The sequence below is a fragment of the Diplotaxodon limnothrissa genome, linkage group LG17, assembly GCF_057381915.1.
Source record: "Diplotaxodon limnothrissa isolate DT_005_m linkage group LG17, D_limnothrissa_male_GT1.1, whole genome shotgun sequence".
NCBI classification, from domain to species: Eukaryota; Metazoa; Chordata; class Actinopteri; order Cichliformes; family Cichlidae; genus Diplotaxodon; species Diplotaxodon limnothrissa.
The window spans coordinates 11,415,763-11,431,657 of record NC_140612.1 but is presented as its reverse complement, the minus strand read 5'-3'; the positions used below and the strand labels follow the sequence as shown (position 1 = coordinate 11,431,657).

Below are 15,895 nucleotides of genomic sequence, written 5' to 3'. Positions count from 1 at the left end.
TGAAAGATGGCACCTTGTCAATTGTATTTCAACATTTTATTGTACATTTTGTTGGTCAGACAGTTTTCAAATTACCTGTTGATTTTAAACAAGGATAAATAAATGTTAACAAACACTGTTGTATGATTTTATTGGTCATTGGAAATGTTTACTGGTGCACCTTCCATCCTCTCTCTCTTCAGAAAGATGTATATGTCATTTGCCTCGGCAAACGTAGAAAGTGTAGGAACTGCATTTCTGTTCATGGCAGTTGTGAGCTCTTGGACTAGCATGAGGTATGCAGCAAGGCAACCATCAGGTGTGCAGGGAAACTGGCTGTTTTCTAAAATGTTCTGGCACATGTCTCTGAATTCCTGGTTTGCTACCAGTGAAGGCTCTTCCCTCTCACAGATTAATTGCTTGGCATAGTCTAAAAGGTCTGGGTCAACAATGTGCAGCACATTGCCATATCCTGCGAATGAAAGACAATATTGAAAAGATGTTCACTTTGAATGTTAAAAATAAATGAATAATGACAAAGCTGTTCTAGAACCTGTATAAGAAGCAGTCAGTGTTTACAGATGTTATTACAGAAACTTAAAGATGGAAATATCACTCAAACATTTAGATACATTTTTAGTTAAAGGTGTCAATATGAAGCCATTTTAGTATTGACAGTAGAAATTCAGAAATCTCTTATTGTACTACAAGTAGGCTTCTTCGGAAGACACAAAAGAGAAAGCACATTATAACAGTTTTACGCTCATTACACTGGCTTCCAGTATATTTTAGAAAATTAATTTTAAAATTTTAGTAATGACTTTCAATGCTCCGAATCGTGAAGCTCCTGCCTTAATTTCTGATCTTATAGAACCCCACGCTCCCTCTACCAGCCTGTGATCATCTAATCAATGGCTGTTAGTAGTCCCACCAGAAGACCAGAGGCAAGAGATCTTCCAAAGCGGTGGCTCCCAGGAATGCTCTGCCTCCATCATTACGTTTCCTTGATTGCATTTATTCTGTATGTTCGATTGTGCTGTTTTATGTTTATCTGTTTTATATTATTGTGAAGCCACTTTGTGGTTTTTTATGGAACGCCAGGACTGCCATAATGAATTAATTAAATACACCATTAAATAATTAATTTAAAGTGTCAATAATTAATTAAAATTGGAATTAATTAATTAAATAAATAGTTATGACACATGTAATTAATTAATTATTGACACATTTAATTAATTATTTATGTATTTCACATTTTAATTAATTATTGACACATTTAATTAATTAATTATTGACACATTTAATTAATCATTTATGTTTTTCACATTTTAATTAATTATTGACACATTTAATTAATTATTGACACATTTAATTAATTATTGACACATTTAATTAATTATTTAATGATATATTTATTTATTTCATTTTGGCAGTTCTGGCGCCTGGCTGTCATCATGAAATAATTTTATCTGTCAGCCTCACTCATCAAACTCAGGGGGCGGGGTTAACGCTCTCCCTGTGGCTTGTCTGACATCTGATTGGTTAAACTGTAAAGCAAGTCCAGACAGATCGATCCCTGATAATAGATTGATGTACTCCCAGTAAATCTCACTCCGATCCTTTAGGTGGTGATATTCATTTTTAACTTTGCTTGGATGCGCTATGCAGTTGGAAGCAAGAAGTTGCCGCCATAAAAATCAAGACACTTGACAATACTTGTGTACCTCAATTGATACATTGCACGACGTGTACGAGAAATGTCAAAAAGCTGTCCGGAGCTGCTGAGAGAAGCAGCGAATTTAATTGAAGAAGCCACGTGTTATACTAATTGATGACTTAGCACACAGTTAAATCTTAGCAATCAATATGAGCATCTAAATTTCAGTGGGCGGGGGTTGTGCACCTAGGTTTATGTGTGGTAGTTAGCTAATTATGCTTTGTGTGTGACTCACTTTCGTTGTGTGTGGATGGGGCATGAAACTAGATAGTCAGTAAAACGCCCTTATTTTGCAGCACCATGCCTGGTGCTGATGTGTAGCGTTAGTGACGTTTAAAATGATGCTAAGCTGAAAGTTCAGACTGTTGTAGCTGACTGGTGGTCTGTTCCGCTGGGATATTTTCTTTGTGTTGCAGCCGAGCTAGCAAGGCTCTTTGCTCCGTATAATGGTGGGAGTAGAAGAAATATGATAAGACGGTCAGCACAGAGCCTAGTACCTAGAAGAAGCTACACACATACGTTCTGTTGCTTGGCTGATCACAAGGCTAACAAAGTTCCAAGCATTCAGCTTAAAGCAGACCTTTTCAGGTAAGTCTGATAGTAGAAATTTACCAGAGCCCAGTTTTGATTGTGGTTCACTGTAGGTTTTTTTGTTTGTTTGTTTTTTGTTTTTATAATTTTTAGCGTGAATGTGATAAATATTTTGTCATTTTAATTTAAATTGGACTTAAATTTCAACTGTGTGATTGTTATTTTGTGGCTATTAGATAGTACTGGCTTGTTTTCAAATATGTGGGTGTTTGATTGAATGGATATTATCTGTTTATTCTTTTAAATACAGGGAATGACAATGATCCCGAGACTGTAAGAACTAAACTGATGGAAGTGTTTCCAAAGCTCCAAGAAGGGGGAGGATTTGAGTTTCTAAAAATTACAGGATCTACTCGTAGTCGAAATCTTGCATTGCTTCAATGTCCCAGCACTGGATATACCATTGGGTATCTGAAAGACCCATCTGCAATGATTGGGCAGGCTACAATCTACATCCGTCCACTTCAACAGGACTTGCACTTTGATTGTGTACATAAATCTATATTGTCATCATTGTCATCAAATAAATAGCATTGTGGAATTTAAATTTATAAATGGATGTTTTTTATCTTTTAGGAGAGCTCAGGTCATGCCTCTGGTCCACTCATCTCCTGTATTACTTGTCAGAAGGAATTTTCCTTTTCTGAAATAAAAATGCACAGAGACAGCTGTGCTGGGTATGTACTAACAAAGACATATGTGTACTACATATTCATTTTACATTAGGAAAATGAGAGAGTATGACTATGTCAATTTTGTTAACTTCAAGGACATCCACGCAGGAATCACATAGAGAACGAGAGGGAGGCCATGTTGAAGAAAATGATAGAGAGCCAGCCACAGTCAGTGAAAGTGTGCCAGTTAGGCCTGAAACATCAGAAACCTCAGCTCAAAGTGCAGTAGTACCAGTAGTAACTGGTACTGAGGAGTTTGTTCACAAAGAACCTGACAATGGTCTGTGTAAACACATAGAGGTGCTATAAGTTTGCAAACAACTTACATTCATTCAGTAAAAAAAATATTACCTTTAATAAAATTACTTTAAAATAAGTAGTACTGCATGTAATCAACAATGTAATTCATGACTATTAATGTTAAAATACTTTCTTGGGTTCTTAATGTTGTTTGGAAAGCCTGAAAGTGATGCTAGGGTAACTGAAACCAGGAATCAAACCTCATTCTGTGCAGAAATGGAATATTTAGAATATTTCTGGTAATATGTATTAGAAGATTGATTGGGTGAATGCGACTGTAGCATAAAGGCCTTTTAGTGTTTGTGGTAAAACACTATATAGGTACTAGGCCATTTGCCTTTTGGTGCTGCACTGAATGACATTTTTCAGGTGTTCTTCATCTTTGACTGTAAAGGAATGCATATCTGCATGTAACATGTTAAGAAGGTTTTTTCTATGTGTAATTTTTTCATTTATTTTTGCGGTCTAGATTGGGTGGTGATTAAAGATCCAGCTCATGCTGCCAAAGTTTTCAGAGAAAATCTACTTCGGGAACATGCATCTGGGACACCACTTCAGCTGAGGATGGATGTGAGGGACTCTGAGGAGGACAGAGACCGGGCACTTCTCTCATTCTATAAACGGCAACAAGAATGGGCATGTCCACTTCATTGTACCCTTGATGGTTAGTAATAGAAATCTATTGTGTTAAATAAATTAAATTAGTTAAATGTCTTTCAATGGAGTTGTCTTAGTGGCTTACTGATTTCATGTGGCTGAAATGCATCATACGATGAGCTCCGTTGGCCAATCATGCTAACTACAATGACAGTTATAGTGTTTTTACTCTATCACACAGAATTAGCCCTGTTACTGTGAAAAACTGAATTGAATATTAAAAAAATTTAATTTGTTACAGGTTAATAAGTTGGTTGTGAATGGGCCCAGTGGTCCTAAATAATATACCTTACCACTATTAATATAAATGTGTATTGTACAATACTCCTCTTTTTTTGTTTTCTGGCAGGGTCAGGATTCTAGGATTCCAACCAAAATAATATTGCTTTCTCTTTAAAAAAAAACAAAACAATGTTTTTAATTAAATAGGTTTGGCAATAATACTCAGCCATTTTTTTTTTTTTTTTTTGTACAGTGTAATCATCTGTATTTTATTTCAGGTGATGCTGCTGTTGGACAAGGGGTGATGCGGTACTTTGTGACAACAATAATATCCAAACTCCAGTTTGGATTCAGAGTAGATCTTGGTAAGTGTACCACTATTTTCATATGCTTTTGTTGTGGAATTTTTCCATTAAAGAAAGCCTGCAGACGAGCGGTGAGCGGTAGCTAACATTCTTTAATCCAAACACACAAAGAACAGACAACCAAGCTTGGTGGAGCCTGCATGTCCGCGGGACAGACGGTCAGCAGAGTCTCTCTGAGCCCAGCATGGCTCTCAGTTAAATACCTTTTTCAGGAACAAAAAGCAGTACACAGCTGTTTCACACCTTAAGGTTCACACTCCCTTGCTACCTCCCAGAGTCCTCGAAGAGACAAGACTCTTCCTGTGGAGTTGTCTGCTTCCCTAACTTCCTTACTAGACCCCCATCATTTGTCTTGCTGTATGAGTGTGAGACTTGTTAAAATCCAGTGGCACCAAGGCATTATACGATAAAATAATGTGATTAATAATAAGTAAAATAAATTCTATATACACGGTATTTCACCACTTTTAAATGTATTTTACTCTTATGTGGTGTTTGTGTCTGGATTTTTTTTTTTTTTTTTTTTTTTTTTTTTAGAAATTAACTAAAGGATAATATTGGTATATATTATCATAATTACCTCACTCTCCTTGCTTTAAAGCTTGTGATAATTTTGAAAATCCAGTTTTACATAAAGCACTGGCAAATTTAAAAAAGTAAAATAAAGAAAACTCTGCTTTCTTGGTACTTCTAGGAGGAATGGGTCGAACACTGCTATTTGAGGGTGAACCGGACCATCTGGTCCCAGCAACATCAGAGGTACTTATCGAGAGCAGCCTCTTCCGGGTTGCAGGAAGGATGTTGGCCCACACCTTTTTGCATGATGGTCCCCGTGTCACAGGATTAAGTCCTGCAATAATTCACGTGCTGTTCAATGGTGACCCGGAATTGGCAACAATTGTTATAGAAGACTGTCCTGATCTGCACATCAGGAGTATCATACAAATGGTATGTAAAATTAAAAAAATTATTGAATTACAATCAGTGTGTGGACTACCACAATAACTTGTTTAATCTTAATTTTAGCTTGAACTCGAAGAACTTACTCAGGAACAGCAAGACACAGTCTCTGATCTTTCCCTGTCTTGGGATCTCCCAGCAGTAAATAAAACAAATAGGAGATGGCTGCATAACAAACTTCTAGTGCATGCGGTAGGTTCTTGCTGGTTAAGTATCAAAGACATTGTTGTAGTTGTTGAAATTAATAAGCAGACGGATTTGTATAGAGTAGCTTTTTATTCTACACTGGCAGGCAATGGTCATGTTTCCTTTTTTTCCCCCCTTTTTATTAGTGCCGAAATTAGTTTTGTAAATATTGGGTTTTTAAGCACTAAAATTTACCATTCTCCCAGTCAAGTTGAAATTCTTCTTCTTTATTTTTTTTTTTCTTAAATCATGCACATATTTTTTCATAACCAAAAGCTGACCTTGTCCTTCATACCTGGAAGTGTTGGCACTCACACCCTAATTCCACAAATGCGCGCACACAAGATGAAACTTCAAATACAGAAATCCCTTTACAAAATATCTTCAGGCTGTAGTATACTGACAGCAGTTAAAAAATTTACTGTATGTTTGTGTTTTTAAAATTCCCTTCTTAAAATAAACACATTCCAAATCACTACTTGATTTAGAAAGGGAATCCTCCCACTCACCCATCAGTTGTGCCTTCAGCAGAACAGTTATCTCAAGTCTGCATTACCACGTTTTGCACTTAAATAGGCATTAAAGACACATTGTAGTTAATGAAAAAAGTTACCTTAGCAATTTTTTTTATTTATTTATTTTTTTAATGCAGAATGTGGTTTGATGTTGGGAAAATAACAAAGCCCCCATAAAATATGTGTGTGTGAATTGAAGAGTATATTACTGTAAACTGTGCAAATTTATTATATTTGTCTTTGGTGTATACAGTCTACTACAGTGTAAATAGATATGGCAAAGCACGTCAGTGTGTCTTCATGTAAATTTCCTCTACCGTGCCAACTTGTGTAGAATTCAGGAGGATATTTGTTCTTATACTATGGCTTGTGTCTCTCTGCCTGGAAGGTTATTGGGAGAACCATGCGCCAACTCAAACAGCTGAGAAAGGGAATCAAGGATGTCATGGTATGGCCCCTGCTAACGAGTAGGCCAGATGTTGTCCCGCTTCTTTTCCCACGAATGGCAGAAATGCAGTTCACACCACAGGTAAACCAGTTCTTTCTCATCACTGATAAGAGCGGTCCCCAACCTTTTTTGCACCATGGAATGGTTTATGTCCGACAGTATTTTTAGAGACCAGCCTTAAATCTGTAGTGGATTAATACAAGAAAATAAAACCAGTACCGCTAACAAAAAAAGATGTATTCATAGCACACGGGTAAAGAACCAAGGATACCGAGTTAACGATAAAAACCCTGAAAACCATAAATTTCACACCTGAGCATCAACTCTCACAGCCCTGTACCTCATGACTCACCGACCGTTCCGTGGCCCAGGGGTTGGGGACCAGTGATTTATGAGACCTTATTTATAAATGTATTTGATGAACTTTCCATGATATAATATACTGAAGTTGGTGTTTCCTATTAATAAAAATGGTAAAATATATTCTTTTCACCAGTACTTTAGACTAAGTTGTCCTCTTCCATGTTCTATCAGATGGTAATAGACAAAATCACATGGCCAGCTCAGGATAGTGATGAAGATGAGGAATTTGATGTTGAGTCCATGTGCCGCATCACTGGATTTCTACGGATCTTCATTGAAACTGGTATAGGCACCTTTTTTTTTCCTTTTTTTAAATAAAGCTATTGCTCATATTGCAAATGCTTGATAATAAGCATTTAAAGTTATAATGTATGAAATTCATAATTTCACTGTATATTCTCTGCAGCATGATGAACAATTAACTAAATGTTTTCTTAACTCCATTTCTGACTTTCTAGCTTCATCAAGTAGACTGGCCCAACTGATGAAATTCTGGGTTGGCTGGGAGATGCTTCCTCCTGAACTCAATGTGGAGATCTCTGGTGGCACCTTTCCGACAGCGTCTACTTGTTTTGAAACGCTAAAGCTGCCAGCTCATTTCCAGACATACCAAGACTTCGAGGAAGCACTTATTTCTGCAATAAATAGTGCACACACAGGTTTTGGACTGGTTTAAGATTTTTCAGGCTGAAATTTCGCCATAGTTCAAACAGAAAGCAACCAAAGGCGAATGAAACACATGTTTAATGGTTCACATTTTTCTAAAAAGCAATTTTACATTTTGATATAAAATGGGAGAGACAGCAGTTCTGCATCCCAAGCTGTCATGTCTTTTTTTTTTTTTTTTTTTTTTTTCCCCACAATTACAATAAAACAAATTATAATTTTGTTAACCAAAAAATTATGTGACAAATGTCATGATGGGGGAAAAACTTGAAAGAAAGAAAGGAACTTGTAAGATTATGTGAGGGAAGCAAATTGTTTTACATTGCATGTCTGTTTGTTTTAGCATGCTAAATAAAAAGCTTGGATTGTATATCAGTCTCCTATGGTTCTTGACAGAATTTGGACGGTCTCCAAGTAAGATCCGATTGCATCTGTCAATGAAACTCCTGGAACTGGCAAAGTAGCAAGCTCTTCATCTGATAGCTCACGGCCCAGCTGAATGTCAGGTACTGATGTAGCGCCTCCATGGTTAGTGTGAGGCCCGTTCCAGTCAATCCCGTAGTCTTCAGAAACCTGAACGTGGAATAATCTTTAGTGTTGTAGTTACAACTACTTTAATAATGCTTTAGGTCATTGCACAACCTATTTGGGACTTTTTTTTGGTCCGCATGTTGGTGAGTATTTAAATAATATGTTAACAATCAAATACTATAAAACAGTACAATTGTGCATAGGCTAGAAAAATGTACATGCGACAAAGAAATCTTAGCTCAAAACGTTGGAGAGCTTAGGTTTGAATCGCTGACTATCACCTTTTAGCACATGGGTTTTCTCCCCTAGTCAAAAACTAAACAGTATGTAGCAGGGTTTTTTTTTTTTTGTTTTTTGTTTTTTTTTAACTTTGTTAAAAGGCGGTTGTTCTCTAACCTCTGAAGGATCCTCCACGGGGCCTTGGTCTCTGTATCTTATCCAGAGTTGCTGTGGTGACTGATTCCATTCAGTTCTAAGACCATGACTGTTCCATGCATCTTGGAAAGAGTCTAGGTTGCTCTGTATGTGTGGACGGAAAACTCGGTGCAAGGCGTACAGATGGATTTCACTGTCTGGATTAAGTGTTCCCTGATGTTCCAGTGAAGTGAACAGCTGATAGAAAAGGTCTAGGGCATGCTCGTAGACATCTCTCCACATCCTCTCTATTCTGTGATTAAAATAAAATTGAAAATTTTTATGTGATGTAATTTTCATAAAGCATTACACTGGTAGAGTCTATAACACAGCAACAAAACATGTTATTTACCGCTGATTGTGGACACTTCGGCCTGTGATGTGAGAGTTCCTGTTGGTGCCTCTGCTCCTGATCATGAATTCAGCTACATCGGCATTCTCCCCACCTTTATCAGACCGAACCCTTGATGGCAGTCCGTACTGCTCAACAGCAGCAATAAAGCTCTCCAAGACTGTTCTAGCTCTGTTGTTGCCAGCCACTGTCAAGTAGACAATTAGTCGACTGAATCCATCCGTGCCACCATGGACAACAAATCTCCATCTGTGAGACAATATGTAAAACACACACACAAAAAAAACCAACAACCTTTTTGTAGAACAATTATTTAAAATATCTATAATATGGTTAATGATTCCTATGTCAATACCACTGATACCTTATTAGCTTATGGTTGCCGTCAATGTGCCATAAGGAGTTTGGACCTGGAACAGAATACTGCCGTCGTCTTAATACATGCAGCCGTAGACGTCTGATGTTCACTCCTTCTGCATCGACTCTGCGTAAAGACTCCCGCAGTCTTGAGACTGAGAGGTGGGCAAAAATAACCACAAACTAACTGGCCACTTCATTAGAAATACCTATATTAACCACCTGACCAATATTGTAAAAATATCTACCAGTAGAATTTCAAATATTCATCAGTTAGTGATACTGTCATGGTCACTTTTGAGGAAAGAGTGTCAGTATAATAAACTGCATAACAAATCATGGTGCTTAGGAAAGGATACATACACAATCATGAGCTTAACTTTAGCTTGGCTCACTAACAGATCACTTATTCATAAATTTCAATAACAGGCTTATTATACTCACCAGGGACACGCACACCTCTTGCATTCAGAAATCCATGCATTAGCTTGTAGCCGGTGTTTGGATGGCTTCTGTGGACTTCATTTACAATACGATCCAACTCCTCATCAGTAACAGATGAATAGAGGTCTGTCTTTCTACACAGATGAAAAACACTGAGTAATGTTGGAGTTTACGAAATATTATCTTAGACTGGTCGACAATCAGGTCTATAAGTGATGACCTGATGAATCCTGCTTCCACGCTCAAACTGCTCTGTGTTTTTTAAGGCTGTTGTGCTTTTAACACGTTTTAATGCTTTGCATCTTGGTCTATCTAATCTCAACAAGCCCCTAAAAACAGTTAGTGATCACTGTCGGCCTCTCTAGGGTTTCATTACCACTGTTGATTTTAAAAACCAGTTTTTAAAACCTGGGTGTAACTGCAGCCCAGCCCATGCAGCAGTATATTAATGACTAACCTATATTAATGACTGGGTGGATTATCTCGATTGTTCTCCTGACTGAAGTTTTGTCCATTTACAGCAGGGGTCTCGAAGTCCGGGCCTTGAGGGCCGATGTCGTGCAGGTTTAAATGTGTCCTTGACCAAAACACAGCTGATTTAAATGGCTAAATTACCTCCTCAACATGTCTTGAAGTTCTTCAGAGGCCTGGTAATGACCTAATTATTTGATACAGGTCACTGTGTCTATGCTGTGTAGCTAGCGATCACATAGCACATCATTATATACCAACTAGCCCAACTTCATTAACCCCACAAAACGTTTATTTTCCTGTCTTCATTTATGTGAAGTGATAGCAGAGCTGTACATCTTAATTTGATTTAGAAAATCTCTTGGTGTGAACATGCAATATTATACTTAGATGGAAACTAGCTAGCTAACTTCCTGCTAACTTCTAACTTCGTTAAATTGCATAAATTCTGTTTTCATGGATGCCTGGATGTTAAACTTAATTGTTGCACCTGGTAAAGGAGCAACGCTGATAATTTTATTACAGAATTTAGACAGTTTTTCAATTCTCAGTGAGTAAATACCTTAAGCCGTTTTGTTCCATACGCCTCCTGATTGTCCTTTCAGACACTCCGAACCTCGTCGCAATTTCACTCGCTGTCAATCCACAGAGAACATGATGCTCGAAAACGTCAATCGGTATATCAAAAGCGGGGCGTCCCGTTCCGTGAGTTTGCCGCTGTTCCGCGATGCTTTGCTGGAGTACTTCATGTAAGTTTGCAGTCACTCTACCATCAATGTCTTGGTTGGAGAGTGCGGAAATAAGTCCAAGAATTTCAATAAATTCCTCAGTTTTATTTGTCACATGCTCCGGCTGAGCAATTCCTGCTTCAACATTATCTGCTAGGTCTAAAATATCTCTTACCAACTCGAGAGCGATTTCACGAAAATCCCCCATGACGGTAGCGATGTTTTGCATGGAGCCACTCCAGACCAAAGCAATGGTTTTGACTCGATCAGCGTTAACCCCGCCCCCTGAGTTTGATGGGTGAGGCTGACAGATAAAATTATTTCATGATGAGAGCCAGGCGCCAAGACTGCCAAAATGAAATAAATAAATATATCATTAAATAATTAATTAAATGTGTCAATAATTAATTAAATGTGTCAATAATTAATTAAATGTGTCAATAATTAATGAAATGTGTCAATAATTAATTAAAATGTGAAAAACATAAATAATTAATTAAATGTGTCAATAATTAATTAATTAAATGTGTCAATAATTAATTAATTACATGTGTCATAACTATTTATTTAATTAATTAATTCCAATTTTAATTAATTATTGACACATTTAATTAATTATTTAATGGTGTATTTAATTAATTCATTATGGCAGTCCTGGCGTTCCATAGTTTTTATCCTGTGAAGAGTGCTATATCAAAGTAAAAGTAAACTAATGAAAGTTAAAAAACAAACAAAAAAATAAAACCCCACAGGCTTTCAAATGACATACCAGGAGGTGGTGAGGTAAACAGAAGGTCGGGTTTCCCAAATGGACCAGGTGCATTGCGTTGCTTGCGGATGTCATGGGTGTTCCAAACTGTTTGCTCCGTTTTTAAGTCTCTTTGAAGCAGTGGCAAGTGTGAGTACTGCAAGCAGTTGCTATGAAAAAGGAGAATTAAAAAATTAATATGTTCATCTGCTTCTTTGAGGTAGAATAAGTAAAAGCTAAATTTTAATCAGTACTCAAAAAACAAAGGCATTCCTAGACCACATACTTTCATACTGCTGCTTGATTATTTTTCATGTCTAAAAATATTGACTTACATGTGCACAGGATTGTCCAGTTCAAGGATCCCAGACTCCATCATGGCCTACGCATGTTGTTTTGAAAAAGACATAAGTTGTGAAGGTGAGAATTTCATTAGTGAAAAGGTACAGATGTACATAAACACAGATTCTGGCCTTGTGTTTTCAGATAAACTAATCCATCGTATGTTTAACGAAATTTGGATGGCTACTCTTTGTTAATAGGTTTTACAGGTGAAAGATTTGCTTTACCTCAAATGTTGTCAGCCATTTCTTAATCCATGTCCGCTTTAAAATACTGTTGAAACATTCAGCTCTCTAAACAACAGAAACATGACATTATCAGTTTTGTTGTCAGGTTGTTACTTTAGAAATAGTCATTTACCAGCTTAAAGACATACCTGGTTGTGCACTGATGTCCCCATTCTGAAGCACCTCCATGCCTGATTCCCAAGATCTCGCATGTGAAATGCCATCTGCATTTGACCCACAACAAGGTTCTCCTTTCCTCTGTCCCCCCGAATCATTTGAGGACAGCCTAAAGACACAAACTGAAGATAATTAGTGAATGATGAAAAAATAAATTTATTAACAAAATGTAATCTTTTTTAACCCCCCATTTTTTAGTATATTGCATACCACCCTGTTCTTGAACAGCCTCAAAGAAGTATCTGGCCACAAAGTTTTGCTTGCGGTTGGATGTGCCCACCTTTAGCCATAGAACCTTCCTGGAAAATCTGAAAAGAAAGAAACAGAAAAGTGGCCACTTGTACATATGATTTAATCATGTTTTGGCACTATGTTTGGTTTTTGTTACATTCCCCAAGAGTATGCTGGTTTTCCATTGTATTATGTCTAGGCGTTGTTTCTGGTTCCTCCGGCCATTTTGACTGCCATAGTTGTGTAGGCTTACATGCCTTTGGAATTGAATGTGACTCTTGACTGTGTTCAGACTGACGCGAGGGGAGAGCTGCCTTTTGTTTTGTAATCCCTTGTATTCTCCTGTTTATGTGTTGGTTAGGTAGGTTATCGTAAATTGTACATTTTATTTTCTTTGGAGTTAAATTCTGTTTACTTTATATCAGGGATGTTTTGTTTGTTGTGTTGGTCTTGGCCCTCCCTGAAATTAACTGCCAGTCTGAAATGGAACTTTAAGACTAGCAGGAAATAAGCCTTTTAAAAACCGCCATCTTGAATCCTCCTTCACTATTCATACTTTATCTTGGTCCCTTAGACCAGGCTTGGCCAAATCCAGACCTCGAGGGCCAGTGTCCTGCATGTTTTAGATATCACCCTGGGTAAACACACTTGAATAAAATGATTAGTTCATTACCAGGCCTCTGGAGAACTACAAAACATGTTGTGAGGGTAATTTAGCCATTTGAATCAGCTGTGGATCAAGGACACATCTAAAACCTGCAGGACACCGGCCCTCGAGGCCTGGACTTGCCCATCCCTGCCCTAGACTACTCAGGAGAGATAACACCTCAGTTTACCGCACATCCTTATCTTGAAGCAACTTTGTACTATCACTGAATATAATAAATTAAGTAGCGAATGCCATATTCAAACCTACCCATCAATCCCCAAATGTATCCACATTCCAAAGAACTTCAGTTTATCATTGCCTATATGAAACAACAAATAATAATTACAATTTGTTTCAACAGAAGTACCATCAAAACATGTTTGGAAGGTTAATTGAAAAGATAAAATAAATACCATCAATGTGCCGTGTGTCATTTGGACCACGGCTGATGTAATTCCGACAGGGAATTTTCTTCTTTCCAGGAGATCTCCTCTGAAGACCACTTGCATCCATATACCTCATTATATTCGCAACATCGTCTCTACAGTAACAATAGATTTTACTCTGAGCTCAACAGTAAAACAAGAGAACACTTGATCATATACACACTATTTAACCAACCTGTAACAAGGCCGCACTCCTCTGACATCCCTTACCCGCTTTACCATTGCCCTGATTCCTTGTTCAGGAGACCACTGTTTCATCTCACTCTAAAAAACAAACAAACAGACAATTGAATGTTTTTTTTTTTTAAATCACTACAGAAAATAACATTTATTGTTTCTACAATAGCTCATGACACAGACTTCAGGAAAATATATATTTTTTGCACTGATGTTTTAACGCTTACCTCCACAGCTTTGTGGATTTCAGTAAAAGGTCGTTGGGGGCATCTTCGCTTCAACCCTAGAAGTTTTAAAACTCGTCTCAGATGCCTCTCACTGTTAAAAGACAACACAGACTTACATTATATTAAATGCAAACTGCATGTTTTGTCATTTTAGAGAGTTGTCACGGAAACTGTTGAAATGCAGACTTACCTTATTTTATGCCCATATGAATTCAGTGCACAGCTGATTTCCTTTTGTTTTAAGCCTTTGTTGAACAATGTTATTATCATCATATCTTGAAAGGTTAAGTGTAACAACAACAGTCTAATTGATCACCCACCTCTTACACTGAACATAAGTAATTAACCAGTAAAGTACTAAATCTTTTTATGTGGCAATTACACTAAAAGCATCGTCTATTCAGTGCCCACAAATAAAACATGTGTAGCAAAAAATACACTTCTTTGATATGAAAGAGGTGAACAGTAGTTAATAAATAAGTTGTACTTTAGTCATTTATTTTTAATGCTCTTTTTTTAATAAAAAAAAAAAAAGTATTTTTGGTACAGTCATGGGAACCAGCCAGAGTCGGATACTCCTTTCATCATCGTCAGATGACATATTGCAGCAAAGTCTAAAAACAGCAACAGAAAAAAACATATCGGGATCAAAAAATATCCCGACAGTAGCAATATAGAAAAGAGAAATAAAGAAAAAGAGGACAGAAAGGATGCAGGCTGCTCGTGAGCTTTCAGCTTGTCCATTTGCTGAAATGTATACAAAACAATTACTGAACAGTTTAAATTTGAATCACGTTTCACCACTGTCGCTAGCTAGAATGAATTAGCCAGACAAAAATAGTACTGATTTGGTTTCGTACAAAACTGGCTTTCCGTCTCTGATATGTAACTTTCACAACATAACTGCAACTTAATATAACACAACTGTGGCAAAAATATGAACAAAAGGGAGAAAAAGTTAAACTTACCTTGTGTCGTTAGGAGCCTGAACCACGGTAAAACTCCGGTGAGGTCAATGACCTTACGCTCTCCCACGGTCACACGTTGATGACATATTTGGAAATCAGTTCGGGTGGGACATGACAACAGCGCCACCTGCAGGAAGATTTTCTCTCTGGTACCTTGTGTTCTGATACCTGACAATTTTTTTTTTGACAACTGACACCTGACAATTTTTTTTCTGACACCTGACAACTTTTTTGTCTGACACCTGACAATTTTTTTTCTGACACCTGACAACTTTTTTGTCTGACACCTGACAATTTTTTTTCTGATACCTGACATTTTTTTTTCTGACACCTGACAATTTTTTTTCTGACACCTGACAATTTTTTTTCTGATACCTGACTTTTTTTTTTTGACAACTGACACCTGACAATTTTTTTTCTGACACCTGACATTTTTTTTCTGACACCTGACAATTTTTTTGTCTGACACCTGACAATTTTTTTTCTGACACCTGACAATTTTTTTTCTGACACCTGACAATTTTTTTGTCTGACACCTGACAATTTTTTTTCTGATACCTGACAATTTTTTTTCTGATACCTGACATTTTTTTTTCTGACACCTGACAATTTTTTTTCTGATACCTGACTTTTTTTTTTTTTTTGACAACTGACACCTGACAATTTTTTTTCTGATACCTGACTTTTTTTTTTTTTGGACAACTGACACCTGACAATTTTTTTTCTGATACCTGACAATTTTTTTTTCTGACACCTGACA

At 37.1% G+C, this 15,895-nt stretch overlaps 3 protein-coding genes across 3 annotated transcripts; 1 reads left to right on the top strand and 2 right to left on the bottom strand.

The window, feature by feature from the left end:
- Positions 1-60: 60 nt before the first annotated feature.
- LOC146614661 (uncharacterized) lies at positions 61-15,194 on the bottom strand. Its single transcript, XM_085376035.1, has 13 exons — positions 15,136-15,194; positions 14,744-14,781; positions 14,358-14,442; positions 14,168-14,258; positions 13,939-14,027; positions 13,731-13,858; positions 13,585-13,636; positions 12,648-12,745; positions 12,410-12,546; positions 12,261-12,326; positions 12,027-12,073; positions 11,713-11,861; positions 61-451 (listed from the first exon to the last, which is right to left on the bottom strand). Exons 2-13 carry the CDS (start codon positions 14,766-14,768, stop codon positions 129-131), a joined length of 1,290 nt encoding a protein of 429 aa, XP_085232161.1. The 5' UTR covers positions 14,769-14,781; positions 15,136-15,194; the 3' UTR covers positions 61-128.
- Positions 2,945-7,391, top strand: LOC146614663 (uncharacterized). Its single transcript, XM_085376584.1, has 9 exons — positions 2,945-2,967; positions 3,060-3,244; positions 3,734-3,928; positions 4,422-4,508; positions 5,203-5,456; positions 5,535-5,660; positions 6,558-6,698; positions 7,152-7,263; positions 7,387-7,391. Exons 1-9 carry the CDS (start codon positions 2,945-2,947, stop codon positions 7,389-7,391), a joined length of 1,128 nt encoding a protein of 375 aa, XP_085232710.1.
- On the bottom strand, positions 8,019-10,812 carry LOC146614662 (uncharacterized). Its single transcript, XM_085376583.1, has 6 exons — positions 10,778-10,812; positions 9,745-9,878; positions 9,308-9,455; positions 8,944-9,192; positions 8,574-8,844; positions 8,019-8,219 (listed from the first exon to the last, which is right to left on the bottom strand). The coding sequence occupies exons 1-6, from the start codon at positions 10,795-10,797 to the stop codon at positions 8,019-8,021; spliced, it is 1,023 nt and encodes a 340-aa protein (XP_085232709.1). The 5' UTR covers positions 10,798-10,812.
- Positions 15,195-15,895: the final 701 nt, after the last annotated feature.

Bases quoted from the DNA above. Each gene is read 5' to 3' on its own strand.
- LOC146614661 (XM_085376035.1), bottom strand. From the start codon at position 14,768: ATGTCATCTGACGATGATGAAAGGA. The intron at 13,637-13,730 runs GTATTTATTTTA...TGTTTCATATAG, and splicing joins TGACACACGGCACATTGATG to GCAATGATAAACTGAAGTTC. The intron at 12,327-12,409 runs GTATGTCTTTAA...TCTGTTGTTTAG, and splicing joins GGACATCAGTGCACAACCAG to AGAGCTGAATGTTTCAACAG.
- LOC146614663 (XM_085376584.1), top strand. From the start codon at position 2,945: ATGCACAGAGACAGCTGTGCTGG. The intron at 5,661-6,557 runs GTAGGTTCTTGC...TCTGCCTGGAAG, and splicing joins ACAAACTTCTAGTGCATGCG to GTTATTGGGAGAACCATGCG. The intron at 6,699-7,151 runs GTAAACCAGTTC...ATGTTCTATCAG, and splicing joins AAATGCAGTTCACACCACAG to ATGGTAATAGACAAAATCAC.
- LOC146614662 (XM_085376583.1), bottom strand. From the start codon at position 10,797: ATGGAACAAAACGGCTTAAG. The intron at 9,879-10,777 runs GTATTTACTCAC...TCATCTGTGTAG, and splicing joins ATGGAACAAAACGGCTTAAG to AAAGACAGACCTCTATTCAT. The intron at 9,456-9,744 runs GTGAGTATAATA...CCCACCTCTCAG, and splicing joins AAGAGGTGTGCGTGTCCCTG to TCTCAAGACTGCGGGAGTCT.